At 45.4% G+C, this 19,492-nt stretch overlaps 2 protein-coding genes across 5 annotated transcripts in view; both read left to right on the top strand.

Annotated features, from left to right (window-relative positions):
• Window positions 1-991, top strand: part of srrm1 (serine/arginine repetitive matrix 1) — a 28,442-nt gene extending 27,451 nt beyond the window's left edge. For 3 of the 4 annotated variants that reach the window (XM_084310548.1, XM_084310549.1, XM_084310551.1), the window contains one exon: window positions 7-991. In XM_084310548.1, coding sequence (XP_084166674.1) covers window positions 7-117 — 111 coding nt within the window. In that variant the 3' untranslated portion in view covers window positions 118-991. The remainder of the gene's footprint in view (window positions 1-6) is intronic. The other variant, XM_084310550.1, reaches the window with a different exon arrangement.
• A 536-nt stretch (window positions 992-1,527) lies between these two features.
• The window catches only part of clic4 (chloride intracellular channel 4), a 46,301-nt gene continuing 28,336 nt past the window's right edge, over window positions 1,528-19,492 (top strand). Inside the window, exon 1 of the mRNA XM_084309858.1 lies at window positions 1,528-1,919. Within this exon, the coding sequence (XP_084165984.1) occupies window positions 1,851-1,919 (69 nt within the window). The 5' untranslated portion in view covers window positions 1,528-1,850. The remainder of the gene's footprint in view (window positions 1,920-19,492) is intronic.

The raw sequence follows: 19,492 nt of genomic DNA on the forward strand, positions 1-19,492 counted from the left end.
TTGAAGGAATCAGAGAGTGAAGTAGAAGATAGCCTACATGACTTGGAGAAGCACCTGCGGGAGAAGGCCCTGCGCTCCATGAGAAAGGCACAGATGTCCCCGTCGCAGATGTCCTGAGAACCTGGCCCCCCCCCCCTCCCACGTCCTCCATCATTGTCCTTTTTTGTTTTTGTTTAAAGTTTGTCAACCTGGTTCTGCTTTAGAATGTTTAAGTTTGTCAACCTGGTTCTGTTTTAGAATGTACAAATTGTTTATCCTTTAGTATCCTGTTTCTTTTTACCGGTTTGCTATGTCTTGAAGGGTGGGTTTCATCAAGAGCTTGATTTGTCCCTGTGAGATCTCCCCATTATGAATACATTTTTTCTTTTCTTTTTTTGTAAACCCATAGTCTATTATTTTATTGTACTATCTGAACCATCTAAAGATGTTTGTTGCCCCCTTCTTTTAGAATGTCAAGGAAGGGATCGGTTTAAATATTGAGGCTTGTGTTGGGCAAGCTTTAAAAAAAGAATCTTTCACACAACATTACAGTAGATTCTGTGGGAATTGATGATTGCATGTGCAGTGATCGTCTCTGATGTGCATGAACCACTGACCTAATTGGAGTGTAGATGGCTAACATACAGTGGCATTACTGTTACTATTGCCTTTTTGTCAGTGCACACGCACTGTTGAAAAGATCATGGTTGTGACGGAATGTCTCGTCTCATATTGTAAACGTACTAGAGGTGTTTGGCAGTGTTTAACCTTGCAATTATTTCTGGCTTTTTCTTTTGAAGACTTATGTCTGACCTAACCTAAGAGTAGGCAGATTTTTTTTTCTTTTTTTTTTTAATTTTTTTTTTGTTCAAATGGGTTGATATGCAGTTGTCTGATTTCACGCTCTTGCATTAAGCCATTCATTTCTGTGAGAGTTGTTTGAAATGTATTTAATACTCCCGGCTCCTTGTCATCCTTTCAAAATAAAAATAAAAGATTTTTTTTATAGGGATCTATTGTGTGTTCGTTTTTGTTCATCTTTACACAACATTGTTGACGCTTGTTTTGGGAAACATTTTAGATGGAATTCTACTAAGATAAGATGATTCCTTTATTGGTCCCCTTGGGGAAATGTGTGGCTGCTGTTTGATTAGGAGTGCAGTCAAAAACAGGATTGTACTACAAAATATAAATTAATTCGATTTTTAGAGTTTAATGTCTTTATAGTGTAATTATTGGAGTGGTAAGTTCTCTGAAAGTTGATATACTGTTGCAAATCTATAGACTGGAATTCTGTTGCTAAGGGAACAGTTTGGACCCAAATATGTTGCCTGTCAACTATTGCATTAGCAAACATTGCAACAAGACATACATTTGGGTCCTTTTTTAGAATGTTATTGTCACTTTGAAACGGCCTCATGACAGGTTCTCTCTGTTGCAGGAGTAGCCTCTCAAACCCTGCCCACATTTTTTTTGGTTTGCCCTAAGGATGACATCACAACTTTAAATATTCCCGTTGCTTTCCTTCTCCCCTGCTGCCCCATCACACCACTCAAGCAGTACAGGGAGCTTCTGGTTGGAAAGTGACCGTATAGCGTTTGGAACATCGTACACAAGCGTTTCTGTTCTGTTGGAAAAGAGCACCGGGTTCTGCTGCTCGCCTCGCTGCTGCTTTACGGTCGACGTTTCTCCCGCAACACTCACTGAATCGGAGCAGCTTCCAGCTGCGGGTCCAAGTGAAGGCGCTGATCGGAAGGAATACCGTTTGGAGAGACGGGGGTGCAGTGAAGAAGACCTAGCGAAGTCGGGCGTGGTAGAAGCGAAAATACTTTATTTTGTTTGCTAAACTGTTGAAAAAGGAAGATTTCACTATGTCTCTCTCGGTACCACAGAACGGAGTAAAGGCGGACGACGAGCCCGTTATCGAGCTCTTTGTGAAGGTAAGACGCTCCGAAGTCTAACGGGAAAGTTTATTTTCTCTTTTTTTTGTCGCGTGTTGAAAATAAAGATTTCGGCCATTCTGTGCAAATGCTTCGATTCTACCTTGAAAATACGAAATACACCCTTGTGTTTGTGTCCACGGGCTGTTTGAACCATAACGTCGATACCTTATTCATTATTTCCCCTGCGCCTTAAGAGCATCCTCGTTACAAGAAGCAGATTTATTATTTGACTGTTGGGTTTTTCACTGCGACCGGAGCGTCCTGGTGGCCATGTGGACCCCGCCGCGGTGTCTGTCAGGAGGAGCAGCGGGGCGAGGCAGTCTGTTCTCGGCGTGGTGGGAATGAAGAGATGGTGCATCAGGCGTGTTTCCAACTGGGCGCTGCTGCTGCTTTGCTACATCGATCCTACGTTTTATTTTTATATATATATTTTTACAAAAGATAGTTACAATGTTGCATTGTATCGACGAGTACTCAATAAATGCATTCAGTACTCATCGATACAATGCAACATTGCAACAGTCTTTTGTTAAAAAAAAATGGTAGGATAAATGTAGCAAACCAGCATCGACACAGTGCAACTGTTTCAATCGGTTGTTGAGTGAATACAATGTGAGTAGCGACTAGCGAGCGACCCCACAGTCAGTCGGGAGGGGGTTCACACACAGCGGGGCTCTGCCCGGTCGGTCGGTTGAAGGTTCTGGAGCTTCTTCTTGGAACATTGATCATGCAAACGGATAATCGCCTTCACTAGTTGTTTTACACGTTCTCAGGATGATACACTGGCTCTGCTGTAGCTCAATGCCATACCGGTGGTGGTCATATTGAGTTTCTTTCCTATGTGTTGATTTATAGGCGTACATGGATATTTCCCCATTTGACACATATTTTCTTCATTTTTTAAGTTCATGAAGCACACGGGGAATATTGTACGACCCCTCCCGTGTTGGTTTATTAATAATAGTAACTGTTATTTGTGTTAACTGTGTGTGTAGTAGCCTAATGGACAGCTGAATCCAACACGTTTAGCATTAACATAATGATAGACGCGGAGCCTCAGCTTGATGATGGAAGAGTATCTGGAAACCTTTCGATCACATGGGCTCGCCAGTACACAAACAAAGCACCCCGTGGCACCTGACATATCTCTCAGTGATGAAAAAGGAGTAAGGAGGACTGTTCTTAGTACTCTCTTCAGCCTGTTGCTTTGCTGGGCGGGAAAATGGCATTCGAGAGAAAAGAAGGGGGGGGGGGGGGGGGGGGGGGGGGGGGGTTATGGGGGTCTGAATTCAATTAGTGCGAACATGGTCACTGATCCACTCAGACTGTATGGGTGATGGTGGTGATGTATGGCTGCAGCCCATGGTCTTCCAGTGGTGCTAGTGAAACCATTTTTTTTTAAAATGATAATGAAGTCCTACTTTTTAATGAGTATGGAAACTATGTTTATCTGTTGAAGATGCATAATAATAGGTCAAAATATTACCCATTTGTATGCTTCAAACCGGTCACATTGCTAGTTCTACGGTATCAAACTTGGGCAAAAGTCACAGTTCATTGCACACCGGCTGTAAATAAGGGTGATGTCGAGTCTTTTGTCTCTGTATTAGCTGCCTAAGCAATATCACTTTTGAGCTGTCTGGTCTCGATGGCTTTAGTTGACGTAAAGAAGTTCAAGTCCCCTCTCTAATGTATTGTTCTCATTGACTTTGGTCACTTGGCTGAGTTCTTAAGAAGCCTTTGTTTTGAATGAGTGTGGAGCATTGATGAGACTCTGCGGTGGATTAGCCTCTAGCCATTGGCCCGCTCACTGTAAAAGGAGACCAGATGGGGACGTGCTGCTAGCTATGGCGCTACCTCACTAACTACCTCATTGCCTAGAGAGGCGTGGTTACATCATCCCTTTGGCCTGGAAGGTTCACATGTGTGTCCAGCTGCCCCTCCCCTCCCCTCCTGCTCCCACTGCTAGAGGGACTAGGCCTGGCCTGTGCAGGGCCCGTGTACAGAAGTTAACCCCCCTTTGTGTTCGTCTCTCTGCCAGTGTGCGTGAGAGAAGGTCTGTATTCCCTATCTCCCCGGTGTCGCCCTGTGCCGTGTGTACCAGCGGATGACACACCATCCACATCCATTATTGATGTCCCAGGTTGTCCGTCATTGTTCCCTTGGTGCGGCGTTAAACACTGGCTTGGGAGACAATGGCAGGCACGCAGGTTGCCAGGCAGACACTGTTATAACCATGGCCCTGAGAGCAGCTGATAACAGCCTCTTGTTTGTGCTCTCTTCACATAATGCTGGTGTTCGATCTGTTCAGCACAAGGCCACCTTGTAGCGGCCTCAGGGTACTGTACTGTTACTAAAGATGTTCCAATACCTCTTTCTCGTGGCCAATACAGATTCCCTGTCCTAAGGATGTACTAATTCCTCTTTGTCGTGGTCTATACAGATTCCATGTCCTAAGGATGTACTAATTCCTCTTTCTCGTGGCCAATACAAATTTCATGTCATGTCCTAAAATCGTCTGGTAGGGCTGGGGGATTAATCAAGTTTAAATTTCAATTAAGATTTTGGCTTCCCACGATCATGAAAACAATATAATCGAGATATAACTATTATTACTTTTACTTGTATTGTAAATGCAGCGCACCCTTCCTTCACAGCGGTTCGCTCCGCCCCAAGCCCAAACAGTAGTTTCAGCTCGTATTGAGAGGAAGGAGGGAACCATAGAGCGTTTCTCCAGTTATTTTTTAAAGGTCTTTTGGTAACTTGTAGAAGATGACAGAAAGGCAGCCTTTGGTCGAGAAGAAAGGTAAAACAAATTCAGTCGTCGTCATATGATGTTCTCAAATCAATGAGTAATCATGTGTTTAATAATCCCGATTTCAATATCAGTCAACATAATTGTGATTATGGTTTTTGCCATAATCGAGCATCCCTATCGTCTGGTACCAATCCGATACATTACCTTTACAGATTGATGTAGGCTATTCATTTGGTGTCATTGGGCAAAACTCAAAAGTGAATGAAATACAATCCACTTTTCATGAAAGAGATCTAACATCTTTCTGTCAAAATGATAAACAATTTATTGATATCTGACATCTTATATTTGGCTCTTGTGATCACAATTTAGTATTGGGGAAATTCTCCAATACAGATGAACCGTTTAAAACTGGTATCTGCCTCATATACTCAAATAAAACGAAATAATATACACTGTTTTCTAGAACAGAAACATTGATTACCTATACTGTTGGTGGATCAAACATTGACAGAGTTACAGAATATAAAGTTATTGGCATTTTAATTCATGAGAAATTATATTTAAGCACCACACAGAGATAATCTTGTTGGTAAACTAGGACAAACATTTAAATTTTTTGTAAAGAAACAGAAAAAACTGTCAGATTTTAGATTACCGGTATTTTTTTTTATTATTTTTTTATCTACTTTTTCTCTATTTTTCTCCCATCCCGATTTCGTATTGTCCAATTCTACCCTCCCCTGTCTCGAACGCTGTTAGACCATGCCTCCCACAGGTCAGCTGCAATGTGGACCAAGCCTTGCATCACGTACGCTGTCGCATCTTTTCACTTGTACAGCGCGATCTCTCAGCGGCGAGGGTGTGCGTGGGAGGGACACGCCGCCCTCGTTGCTTCCTGATTCTACTGCGCAGGCGCACCAACCGACGTGTAGGAGTCGCTGTCCACAACGTCCGATCCCCACCCGCCAGCTTCCCACCCCCTAATACTGCCAATTGTATTAGTATGAACGACCAGCCAAGCTGGTAGCAATGCCGAGAGCTGCGCTCGAACACAGCATCTCCTGCATTAGTGGCGAGCGCCTTGCCCACTGTGCCACTTAGCCGCCCTCAAGATTACCGGTATGTTGATGTAATTTCTAGACATGCTGCTGCCTCCACTCATAACAGCCCTTGGATTCATTCTGCCTTCACATTTATCACTGGTGTCTAGTAGTTAGTACACATCATCGCATTCTGTATGCCACAGTCGGGTTGGGTTGGGTTGGCTGAGAGACGTGATATACATGGGTATTTTGTTTATCCATAAATCCTGTATTGGAAAGTAATACATCTATGCTAGTTTGGAATTATGGACCATACCAAACATGCTCTAATGATTGGATTACTCTGCAAGCCGACTGCTCTTTTAAAGGCAGAAAGAAAAGTGCTTTTACAGTAGCTATTATGTTCCGGCCACATCAAAGGTTCTCCAAAGCACCCTTAAATTTGATACCCTTGTAACCTTTGGGCAGTTTTAAATCTGTGATTGCAAACCATTCAGTCTCAACTTTGTACTTATGACTGATCATTTCCCCTTTTGTTTTGTCTTTTGTCTTTTTGTTATGTTTGTTTATTTAATTTATTTTTACCTTTTGTACCTCTATCATTGGAAATAAGGGCCACCCCACCCCTCAATGACTTTTGGGGATTGAAATAAAGCTTGAATGAATTAACCTGTAGGAGCATGAATGAATATCAAGTGTTGGTCCATCCCAACCTTTACCATCTTAACACTTTGAGCGCCACGCCTGGTTTTCCGTTTTACCGGCTGAATGCCACCATCGGCACCAATGTTAACGTTAATATCGCCTAATCTATGTTTTAAATTATGGCTATGTGTCTAATCTGCCCATCGCATTATCAAAGACTATTTTCCAGTCAGTGCTGTCAAGGCAGATTGTTTTTTTATCGCGTGAAATCTCGTGAGTGGCTAGCAACCACCTATAAAAAAAACAGAGAAATCTCGTGAGTGGCACGGAAAGTGTTAAAGGGGCACTTTAAAACAATGCTGATTTATTTTGCACATAATCTCACACACATCCGAAAACTCTAAACAATTTTGCTCACATTCATTTAGTTTGACAGTTATTGTGAGTAAATGAGCTTGAATATGGCCATTAGTGATGTCATCCTTGTGTTGTGTTAATTACAGCTCAATGAAATGATAAGGTAGCCGTCCCTATAAGACAAGGTATTGCTATTCTTTCATCTACATCATTTCATGAAGCTGTAATTAACACAAGTTACAACACAAGGATTCAATGTCCCCGATGACATCACTGATGGCCAAATTCTAACTAATTTACTTGCAATAACTGTCAAAACTAAATTAATGTATGTGTGCAAAACTGTGTAGAGTTAAATTGGCATTGTTATTTTGGTGAAGTGTCCCTCCCACCCCCTTTACGACGAGCTAGTCAATATGAGAAGCACGTTCAGTCACAGATTCATACCCCCCCGACACTCCACTAACTCGCCAGTTCTTCATACCAGCGGCCGTCAGGCTCCACAACAGTGGGCAGGGACTGCTGCCAGACATCCAACTACAACTACTAGGAACCTAAAAAGGACAATAACACTACCTTATGCATACTGCACCTTATGTGAATACTGTATATTTCAGTTAGTTAATTATATTGACTTGTTATATTGTTTACACTGCTTGTTTTTACTACCTGTACCTCCCATCCCCCTCCCCATGCTGCTATGATGCCTGAATTACCCCCAAGAAGGGGATCAATAAAGGAATATCTTATCTTAACCTGGGAGGGGAGGGGACTGTGAGAGTGACACTGGTGATGATGACTCACTAAAAGTAGCTGACCTGACGAGATAGCGGAGATATTGTGATGTATGTTACTGACTGCCTTCCACCCACACAGTGTTTACAGTGACTGCTGCCAGATCGCCATGGGAACACTTATGATTGTGGTGAGGCTCCCGGTTGTTAGCGGTTTTATTGCCCAAAGTGCTGAATGAACCTGCTGTAATGTCTTTTTAAAGAAAAAGGAAATCAACCTTTGTTCCCCTGTTGGATTGAGTAGATAAGGTCTTGTTTTTCATACAGGAGTAGTGGTGCCTGTGTGCTGGCTGGCTGGCGCTGGAGTCGGTGTGAATTCTGCATGTTCTAGTCCAATGTTGGCTCAGTATGGCTCCTCTCCTCTGCACAGCCAAAGTGGTAGGTTGGAACCCAAATTGTTATGTATTTATGTGTGCTACGGGCAGATTCCATGGGAGAAATTACAATCCGCTTTTGAACCATTCAGCCAAGAGGGAGGAAAAATAGATGTTTTAATTTTGTGGAATAATTATTTTCAGATGACGTCCTCTTTGAAAACTTGGAGCACTCCACTACTGTGATCTCCCTTCTCTGTCCGGCTCCACCCAGTCGTGATGACTAGTTACCAGGGCCTTATGTTGCTCTTTTAAGTGAGCCAAACTAGCTCCATCCGGCCTCCACGTTTCCTCTCTCATATTGATTTCAGTGGCGGGAATGATTGAATCACTCCCGCTTCTCCTGAAAGCAGTTCAGATGCAGAGAAGGTGGTTGGTGTTGTTTTTAACTCAACAGATGGAGCTTAGCTACAGCAGTATGTGAAGGGGATAGCTATATGTCGTTCAAACTTGGTTTCTGTTGGGATGACGATGTAGGTAAAAATCCCACCAGCACTGATCATTCTTGTCCGAAGCTTCTACTTCAAAAGCTCATACTTCCTGTTTCATATTCGATGGCGATGCCGATTGGGTGTCCTAAACTTTTTGGAGTAACTTTTGATCAGTTAACTTTTGAGTTTGGCTGATGATTTCTGATCCAGTACTTTTACTGAACAGCACTTGGATCATTAGTTTTGGATCACCGGACAGAAATGATCCATTAGAGAGATCCAGCATGCATCTATGTACTAACAAAATTATCCATTGGAGAGATCCAGCATGCATCTATGTTTCTTGAATGAAGGAAAATCAAGTTTTGCTTTGATTTCTGACATGTTACAATTTTTTTGGCTTGTGGTGTTGGATTTAAGCATTACAGTTTGAACCTGGTATCAGCCCAGTATCCAATAGCAGTATTAGTATCTGTGCCTCCTTAATATCCTATAATATTATTTTATTCATATTCCATTCCTCCGTTAAAGATTCTGGAGCGCTCCAGATAACATTTTCATCCAATTTTCCACGGCTTTACAAAAGCGGCCCCTGAGTAAATGGACACGAGGAGTGAACCCCTGCCAGCCGTCAGTCGCTAACTGAAGGTGTACAGAATATAGACGAGTCTCTCCACAAAAGAATAAGCTTAATCTCATAGTTCTCTATGCATGTCTTGGCTGGCGAGTGTGCCAAGGTCACGCGATTGGCTGTAAAGGGCTCCGCCGCCACACTTCTACAGCCGCTGCCAGCAGTGGGTCGTGTGGAGCCAGTAAATGTATAAGAGAGCCCTTCTCTTTACGGCCCAACGCTGGAGGGATTGGACCCCGTCTGTGTTTACGTACGTCCCCCCCCCCCCTTTTTTTTGGTGAACCTAATGGAAACCATGGCAATGAGTCTCGACAGTGTTAAAGGCGTTCTCCTGCAGGGATGTCCTAGGAGAATGTGTTGAAGGTCACAAACGCCCCCCCCCGCCCCCCGCCCCCCTCTTTCTCAACGTTAACTGGAGATGTCAATTGGGCTAGGGGTGTGATGGTGAGAGTTGTCCCGCACCTTGCACGTCAGGTTTTGCCCGATTTTAAGAATTGCCCACCACCCCGGAAGGTTAAAGGAACACACCAACATTTTGGGAAATTAGCTTACCGTCTTCTCCAGATTGATTGATTGAACATTTTATTAACAGATTGCAGAATGGGTACAGTACAGCTTAATACACACAATTGTTAAGGGGATGCAGACCAGTGAAAGACTTTCGTCTTGTTTACATCAGGGTCCCCCATTTTCAATTCATCATAACATATATGACATACAGGTAGACAGTACTGTTACATCTATACATTTATGACATACCAGATCTACAAATATACAGTACTGTTTATGAGTACAAAAATAGTCTAAAAAGAGAGTATATACATTTGAGGGGGTAGGTGGGGTGGGTAACTGTACATTGGAGAGATTAGTTTATCGTCTTCTCCAGAGAGAGACAAGAAGATGGATACCAGTTTCCTCTCTGTGCCTTCAGTAGAAAGCTATCTGGCCGCACGTTAGCCTAGCTTAGCACAATGAATGGAGGCGGACAGTGCCGGTTAGCCTTCGGGAGAGGTGTTAGTTGGACAATGCCTAAGCTAACCGGCACTGTCTGCTTCCATTCATTGTGCTAAGCTAGGCTAACTGCAGATGGCTTTCTACTGAACGCACAGAGAGGAAACTGGTATCCATCTTCTTGTCTCTCTCTGGAGAAGACGATAAGCTAATCTCCCAAAATGTTGGCGTGTTCCTTTAACCTTCCGGGGGGGTGGGCAATTCATAATCGGGCAATACCTGACGTGCAAGGTGCGTACCTGGAAAGAAGCACGAGCGCGCTCTCTAACCAGTCTGCACGTTGACCAAAGCATTCCTCTCTCTCTCGACATCTCAAGCAATTGGGAGAGCTGTCAGCTTTTTATAGGAAGATCAATATAACAGTTTATGTTCCCCAAGCCCTACGGCTCTGCTGCAGTCAGCACCATGAGTTAGGGGACAAAGATCAATGGCCCGTCAGTGTTTCTGTTGTCGAGAGCCGTGGCTGTTGGCTGTTTGTCTGCACGATGGACTTGCTGTCACAGCACCTGGCGGCTTGGCGCTTCTTCATCGTGACCGGCTGCTGGCTCTTGGCCAAATGGATCCGATAACGATACTGTAGTAGTACTATGCGAGTGAAAGCTCTGCAGGACTGCTGATGCAATTGGTTGAAATTAACATGAGGAATATGTTATGTTAATGGTTTTTTAGAAAGCGTTTTTCACATTTAGAAGAATATTGATTTGGCATGGTCATTAGGTTATTTATGGGAGGAAATATTATCGTGTGTTTGTTTTCTGTTAGGCCACTCTGGTCGGATGAAACCATTATGTTCTGCCTACGTGCCAGTGTCGTCCTGTGCAGAGAGGGAAAGTGCGGTTCGGCCTGTTAGCAGGAGGAAGAGCACGTCTCAAGCTGCCCGACAAGGAAACACGCTGCTAATGAGGCTTTTCTCTTATGGGCCCAGTGACAGGAAATTAGACTAGTTTAAAACAACACTGACTCAGGCAGCTGGGTGGACTGCCAACAAGACTCAGAGGAGACCTGGAGAGAGGGGTGGTGGTTCTGTCTAGACGAGGAGACCTGGAGAGAGGGGTGGTGGTTCTGTCTAGACGAGGAGACCTGGAGAGAGGGGTGGTGGTTCTGTCTAGACGAGGAGACCTGGAGAGAGGGGTGGTGGTTCTGTCTAGACGAGGAGACCTGGAGAGAGGGGTGGTGGTTCTGTCTAGACGAGGAGACCTGGAGAGAGGGGTGGTGGTTCTGTCTAGACGAGGAGACCTGGAGAGAGGGGTGGTGGTTCTGTCTAGACGAGGAGACCTGGAGAGAGGGGTGGTGGTTCTGTCTAGACGAGGAGACCTGGAGAGAGGGGTGGTGGTTCTGTCTAGACGAGGAGACCTGGAGAGAGGGGTGGTGGTTCTGTCTAGACGAGGAGACCTGGAGAGAGGGGTGGTGGTTCTGTCTAGACGAGGAGACCTGGAGAGAGAGGGGTGGTGGTTCTGTCTAGACGAGGAGACCTGGAGAGAGGGGTGGTGGTTCTGTCTAGACGAGGAGACCTGGAGAGAGGGGTGGTGGTTCTGTCTAGAAGGGATCCAAATGCACAGCACCAAGGTCCATCACCATCACCAGATCAGGATACCGAGACGACAAGTCTTCACCTCTCTCTTACATCATCTTAACTCACTTAAGACTGTGTGACTACTAGAGGATAAAACAAGCCTCTGCCTCTCTTACATCATCTTAACTGATAAGACTGACTAGAGGAGAAAACAAGCCTTCACCTCTCTTACAACATCATCTTAACTCTTTCTTAAGACTGTGTGACTAGAGGAGTAAACGACGGGAGTAATGACTGTAGGAATGAGGGTTAATGTAACTACTACTCTCTATACAGGCTGTATGTAACCTAATCCCTCACAACATGATCCACTCTGCTTGTGTTTCACATGCCTTGTTCTGTTAAAGGATTCTACCAACTCCTCCCCTAATGCCCCAGTGTAGAACCTGGACAGGGAGGATAGGGTGGCCCAGAGACACTTGACCTGAAGAGACCAGGTATCCCTCTTGTCATTTTAAACCCGGTCTCCAGTAGGTGACCTGAGCCATGCCACTAGTTGGAGATCCCAACACTGAGGGAATCCCAGTGCTTACGTCCCAGTCTAGAGACACGGTTTCAACCTCACAACTAAAACAGATGGAACCCAGCACTCTTGTATGGACTATATACATGCGTTTTGATTTCCCCGTCAGCTGCTGGTGTTAGTAAACACTGCAGCAGGAAATAAACTGCGCTTCTAGCAGTTTCCCAGCAACACGTAATTTTTTTTACTGGAAACGGCTTCGCTTGGAGCCCTCACAACAGTATGTTTTGTGTACAAAGTGTTTTGCATGTTTCTTTCTTTTATAATGCGTAGACGGAGGCCTATTTGCATGGACCAGAGCCTCTGCCTGCTATTAAAAGGCAGCCATGCTGGGGGGGGGGGGGGGGGGGCAAAGGGAAGCGAGTTTGGCATGCGGCCCTTACATCCCAGCGGCCTGCTCGGAGTGAATGACGAGTCCACTGTTTGTGTTTGCGTGGCTGTGGCCATTGTGCTCGGTGCTCTTGCTGCCATGTGGACCTGGCAGATACTCATGTGACAATAGCGTGCCGCTGGCACCGTCCTAATGCCAGAGGGTCACAGCTGTCTAGACATCACATGTCTCCTCCTCTCGGGAATCCTAACGTGGTTGTTTTCTTTTTTATATATATTTTTTTTAGATAAAGGGCCACTTCGCCCACTTTAATCCCATCGTTCTGTTTCGTAAGGAGGAGGACGACATGTGATCATCGGACATAGAACGGTTGAAGACATAGTTGAAGGAAATAGTGTCTGCAGTTCACTAGACCGGTGGAGTCCGATCACATGTACACCTCACAGCAGAACGATGGGATCCAGATTAAGCCAAATTTAGGGCTTTAACGAGAGGTGGAAGACCATGTGATGGTGTGGAACTGGAAATTGTGTGTGGAGGGAGGGGATTGAGGGGGGGAGGGGGTGTATGTGTGTGTCAGACCTTAGTCATCAGTCTGGGGCCTTACATTGTGTAAGGCAGTGGTTCTCAAACTGTGGTACGCGTACCACTAGTGGTACTTGGTGGTACTGCTGGTGGTACTTGAAAAAAAAAATAATAATAATAATTTATTTTATTTATTTATTTTTTTGCAGTCAGGCCACTGAACTTAGAAGCAGGCCAGGCCAGTGTTTCTAGTTGCGGCGGCGCGATAGTTAGATAACCTAAGTGGGGAACAACCAGGAGTTCACTGTGACAGAGAGTAATGCAGTCTAAAGTCATAAATCTTTTATTCAACTTCAGCCCTGATCATAACTATTTATTTATTTTCGATTTTTTGTAATGTCAGATAAAAAATGGAATACTCCCACTTTTCTGAAAAGAGATGTTGTTAAATCTGATATTACAAAAAATCCATCAAAATCTGTGTTGTTGCTAATCATTGACACATGCCTAGCCTGTAACCCCCCCCCCCCCCCAGAAAAATGTACTTTGCATTTGATATATTGAAAATATTTAACTTTTTGTGTTTTTTTTTAACAATAATTTGTGATGCCATCACACAAACTGGCATTTAAAGGGTAACATTTCAAAAATTCATGCACCAGAATGCAGGAAATTAAGTCTTTGTAACAAAATAATTCCTGGTGGGGGACCCCCACTTAGAAAGTGGCCTATATTTCACACTATATTTCCCAGCCTGAATTATTTCCTTAGTCCGGCCCTGTGTGTGTGTGTGTGTGTGTGTGTGTGTGTGTGTGTGTGTGTGTGTGTGTGTGTGTGTGTGTGTGTGTGTGTGTGTGTGTGTGTGTGTGTGTGTGTGTGTGTGTGTGTGTGTGTGTGTGTGTGTGTGTGTGTGTGTGTGTGTGTGTGTGTGTGTGTGTGTGTGTGTGTGTGTGTGTGTGTGTGTGTGTGTGTGTGTGTGTGTGTGTGTGTGTGTGTGTGTGTGTGTGTGTGTGTGTGTGTGTGTGTGTGTGTGTGTGTGTGTGTGTGTGTGTGTGTGTGTGTGTGTGTGTGTGTGTGTGTGTGTGTGTGTGTGTGTGGCTTGCTGTGAGAGAGAATTAAGTAAATTTGCTGAAATACAGTTGTTCTTAATTTTCTCACTTGCTATGTGAGAATGTTAGTTATTATGTTCTCAATGCCCCTTGCATTGTATGAGTTGTGTGGAAGAGTTTGCTAGTTCTAGTGCTACCCCTTTGTACATTGTGGCTGTGTCTGACAAAAGTTAACAATAAATAATGGTATTAGGAATACATTTGCTTCCTGCGTGAACTGTGCATAGCTGAATAGACTGTATTTTAACGTCGGTCATATGGTGGTACTTGGAGAGCCAGCTACGTTCTCAGGTGGTACTTGGTGTAAAAAGTTATATATATATATTTTTTTTTATAATAAATAACAATTCAGTACATTTATATCAATGTGTTAATTTGTTACATTTTGTTTCACTAAGTTAGGAAAGTAATGTTTTAAGTCAAGCCTGATGTTGCCTTGCACAAAAGAATGATCCCAGTCTCTTCCACACAGTGAGGCATACAGTTTATTAATTGAACAATGGGTATCGGATCGGTACTCTGTATCAGCCGATACCCAAAGCCCAGGTATCGGTATCGGGACTGAAAAAGTCGGATCGGTGCATCCCTAGTAGAGCGGCAGTGCCGCCGGGGGCAGCAGACATTGTGTAAGGGTGTGTAGAGAGAGGCACAGTGCCGGGGCAGCAGACATTGTAAAGGGTGTGTAGAGAGAGGCACAGTGCCGGGGCAGCAGACATTGTAAACGGTGTGTAGAGAGAGGCACAGTGCCGGGGCAGCAGACCTTGTAAAGGGTGTGTAGAGAGAGGCACAGTGCCGGGGCAGCAGACATTGTGTAAGGGTGTGTAGAGAGAGGCACAGTGCCGGGGCAGCAGACATTGTGTAAGGGTGTGTAGAGAGAGAGGCACAGTGCCGGGGCAGCAGACATTGTGTAAGGGTGTGTAGAGAGAGGCACAGTGCCGGGGCAGCAGACATTGTAAAGGGTGTGTAGAGAGAGAGGCACAGTGCCGGGGCAGCAGACCTTGTAAAGGGTGTGTAGAGAGAGGCACAGTGCCGGGGCAGCAGACCTTGTAAAGGGTGTGTAGAGAGAGGCACAGTGCCGGGGCAGCAGACATTGTAAAGGGTGTGTAGAGAGAGGCACAGTGCCGGGGCAGCAGACATTGTGTAAGGGTGTGTAGAGAGAGAGGCACAGTGCCGGGGCAGCAGACATTGTAAAGGGTGTGTAGAGAGAGGCACAGTGCCGGGGCAGCAGACCTTGTAAAGGGTGTGTAGAGAGAGGCACAGTGCCGGGGCAGCAGACATTGTGTAAGGGTGTGTAGAGAGAGAGGCACAGTGCCGGGGCAGCAGACATTGTGTAAGGGTGTGTAGAGAGAGAGGCACAGTGCCGGGGCAGCAAACCTCTATGCAGCTGCTTGTTTGCTTTGGAACACTTGAAACAACAGCTGGAGCTGCAGGGTCGTTGCTTCACACTCGCCTCCCGCTCCGCCGTCTGTTTATGCATCTGAATCGCTCATCATCAGCAAGATATCCTTGTCCTCCTCGCTCCGTCTCACACCCTTTCTGTTTTGATCTGACGTTTCCGTGTTCTCTTGATGATGACTCTCTCTTTTGAGCAAGGTGATGTCGTGGCCTAAACATGTTTATCCACAAACTCTTTTTAGTTTCTGATCTCCAGATCTCCACCGTAGTTAACCTTCCCCAGATGGAGCTAATCGGCCTTGCGTCCGCCTGGCGAAGCTGAGGTTTACTTTCCACTGAGTGACGTCAGCCTGAGTCAGAGCCAGACTAGGGATGTGACGTGTGCTTCTGCGCTTCCTGCAAGGCCTGACTCCTCTGCACACTCATCTCGCCTCGTCTGACCGACCCTGGACACCCACGCACACAGGTTTTACCCAGACGACGCCCCCAGCTGGTTCCCGGTCACGGGCCTAGACCAGCCTAGCTTAGCTTAGTCAACTCAGCCACACCCCATCACTTGTTCACCATCTACCTTGACTTAACCAAACCAGCCAGCACTGGGTCTGGGGTCCTCCTGTCAAACGCCACCACCCTGCCAAGCCCATCCGTACGTCCTGCCCAGCCCAGCCCAGCCCTGCCCTGTCTGCAATGCATGCCTGTCCAGCCAACAGGGAGTGGCGTTACCATGACGTTACCATGGCTGCCCCCTTCCCAGAGGACATTCCTGCTGTGTTCCAGAGCGAGGGGAAGAAAGCAGTGCCTGTGAGCTCGCCAGTTCCTTATTCGGTCAAAGTGTGGCCTGAACCTACCGAGCAGCCCACCCAATTTAGCATGTGAAGTGTGGGGGGGGGGGGGGAGGGGGGGGAGGCTCAAGCCGTCATGCTACTAAAATTAGGCCTCAGAGTGGAGACTGGGAGAACTGTGGCCAGCCTAAACAATATCATTATCTATGCTAACTAGTAGCTACTGCTCCTTTGATCTCTGGCCGCTGCTTTAGCAGAGAGGTTGTTTTACATTCACTGATGAGGGCTCTTGCACATTCACCAGATCGGTTGTTATAAAACATCACTAAATTGCTGAGAGAGGGAGAGCAAATGAGTAAGAGAAATAAAAAGAGCGAGAGGTCTAGTAGGGCAGGTTTTATGTGTCCGGTCATAAAGATTATGAGGACGACACCTTTCTGCCTTTAAAAAAAAATGCACAACATGGGCAACCTGCTAGCACTGAGCAGTATCACCTTAACGCTAAGATCAATAGGGCCGACGTTGATTAGGATGGCGATTACACATCTACAGCTACATGGGCGAAGCCGCGGTGGAATTGTAACAAGGTATATGAGTCCAGTGTTAATTTATTAATCCTCTTGGGGAAATTCAGGTGACACAGCAGCAGCATGGAGGAGGGAGGGGGGAAGTGTGTGTGTGTGTGTGTGTGTGTGTGTGTGTGTGTGTGTGTGTGTGTGTGTGTGTGTGTGTGTGTGTGTGTGTGTGTGTGTGTGTGTGTGTGTGTGTGTGTGTGTGTGTGTGTGTGTGTGTGTGTGTGTGTGTGTGTGTGTGTGTGTGTGTGTGTGTGTGTGTGTGTGTGTGTGTGTGTGTGTGTGTGTGTGTGTGTGTGTGTGTGTGTGTGTGTGTGTGTGTGTGTGTGTGTGTGTGTGTGTGTGTGTGTGTGTGTGTGTGTGTGTGTGTGTGTGGCATTGTAATGCTGTGGCACCACTGCGTTCCAGGACACCAACGTCCCAGACAACATCTCCTCTTGACTTCATCATGACTCACACCCTCTACCACACAGCTGTGTGTGTGTGAGCCATACACACACACATCGACTCAGGATTTGACATCCGTAGAACCCAAATAAGTGATAAGTCAGCTGTTGCATCTCCATGACTTGATTGCCCGTTTCACATCGACCCGGGACCTCTGGGGAGGAATGTCTATGGAGGATGATGCAACCGCCGGTAAAGCGTTAGTCATTTAGACGCTGGTGACACAACAGACCACCGGGACGCCGCTGAAGTGTTCCTGCGAAGGCCCCTTGTTTGCATGCTATGTATAACTCTCTATTTGCCTGCTGAATTACTGGGTTTTTATTAGTGTTTCTGAAAATGAGTGTAAACGTCGCTCAACTGAAGTTCCTAACCTTATAAGGGGCTGCCCCTGAACTGAGTTCTCTTTGCCTCACTTTTATTGGGGTGTGTTTGTTTTTCTTTTTTTTTTACAACCGACCGGTGACGCAGCTAAATCGAGAGAGAAGAGAGCTACTGTACTGAACACGGAAGGTTCCAGAAGGAGCTATGTAATAATGACTCCGTAGACTCGACACTGTTTAAGTACTTAAGAGGGCCTTGTGTGACGGTGGGCCACTGATCTACTACAGTAGATCTACAGTAGATGGCTACTGAGCCAGGGTTTTATCCAGGGGATCCTGCTTTTATATATATTATTTTCCTGAATCTTATCAAATCTGAGCTTCATGAGATGAAGAATTGTTCCGAATACTTTCTTCAGATTCAGAGTTTTTTATTTGCCACATGGAAGTAATATAAATCATACAGTTCTCATACAAACGCATAAATCCAGTTCTACCATGGGCAAAAGGAGCAGGAAGAAGAAGAAATCTTATAATTACCTGCCCCCTATTCCTGAACTAAACAAGTAACACTTGATGGATCGGCGGACATCCTAATTTACACAAAATAATCATTTATACAAAAAACAAACAATTCACAGATTAAACAAGAAAACAGGAAAGAAAGAAAATATCTCACTATTCGGATTCATATTTGATAATGACTAAATATTTTATTTTTGAATTGACATTATTACACCCCTTAAGATCGCTATGGAGAGAATTCCACAATTTTACACCAATAACTGAAGGACGCATCTGGTTAAGTGTTCTTTTCTGCGCGGCTCCTTGTCTTGGTGAAGGCCTGCTCTTTTCTAGGCATTTCTGTTCAAAATGAAATCTTTCTTCAAGGCAACTTTCCAAAGGAATGTTTATATGCCTGCTCAAGGACCTTCTGCATGCACTTAGAGACCCACGCACAGTCACACACACTGACGGGACATACACTAGTATCTTCGGAGGTCATTGAGTGGATATATAGCGGATCACTTATGGAGTAAAAAGACGTTTTAAGAAAACCACATCACCCCTAATGAGCTCCATATCCGGTGCCTCTGTAGTACCGACCCGCTCGGTCCACGTGGTACGAAAGCAGGAGCGCTCTGCTCGTTAACCACGCGGCAGCTGTACCATGTTGTTATGTGGCGGAAATGCAGTGCCACACGTATCCTAACGCTTAAACTAAACAAAGCCCCCCCCCTCCTCGGCCGGGAGGAGCAGGACATTGCTGGAATAGTTTCTCCCTTCTACCACCACCCCCCCACTCCTTCTCCCCTCCCCCTACCACTACTGAGGGGCCCAGGATGTAGGGAGAGGGGAGGTATGGAAAAGAGCGGCAAGCGGTCCGTTAATGGTGCTGGAGGAGGAGGAGGGCGTGGCCTGTTATGTTTTCTGTCTTCACTCCATCTCCCACTCCCCATATTCCTCTTCCTCACACCTTATGGATCTGTTCTTATATCTGTAATCCCCTTTCTCACTCTCTCTTCTCTTTCTCTCTCTCTTTCTATTTCTCTTTGTCACTCTCTCGTCTCTTTTCGTCTCTGCCTGTGTTTCTCTGTCTCTCTCCTCTCTTTCTCTCGGTTTCTATCTCTCTCTCTCTGCTTCTCTCAATTCAATTCAAAGGGGCTTTATTGACATGGGAAACATACGTTTACATTGCCAAAGCCAGTGTTGAAACAAACAAAACAATCATACAAAGAAATCAGTACTGTACAGAAGGAATTCTTTGTGATTGACACAAAAATATCTGTCACTCTCTCTGTCACTTTCTCTCACCCTCTGTCTCTTCTCTTTCTCTCTCTCTCTCTCTGTCCCTCTCTCATGTCTGTTGTTAGCACCACCCGTTAGCTCTCTTTCACCTCCCATTTCCCCATCTGCTTATGGCTTTCAAGCTGTGTCTGTCT

This window comes from Notolepis coatsorum, assembly GCF_963971535.1.
Source record: "Notolepis coatsorum genome assembly, chromosome: 3".
Taxonomy (NCBI): domain Eukaryota; kingdom Metazoa; phylum Chordata; class Actinopteri; order Aulopiformes; family Paralepididae; genus Notolepis; species Notolepis coatsorum.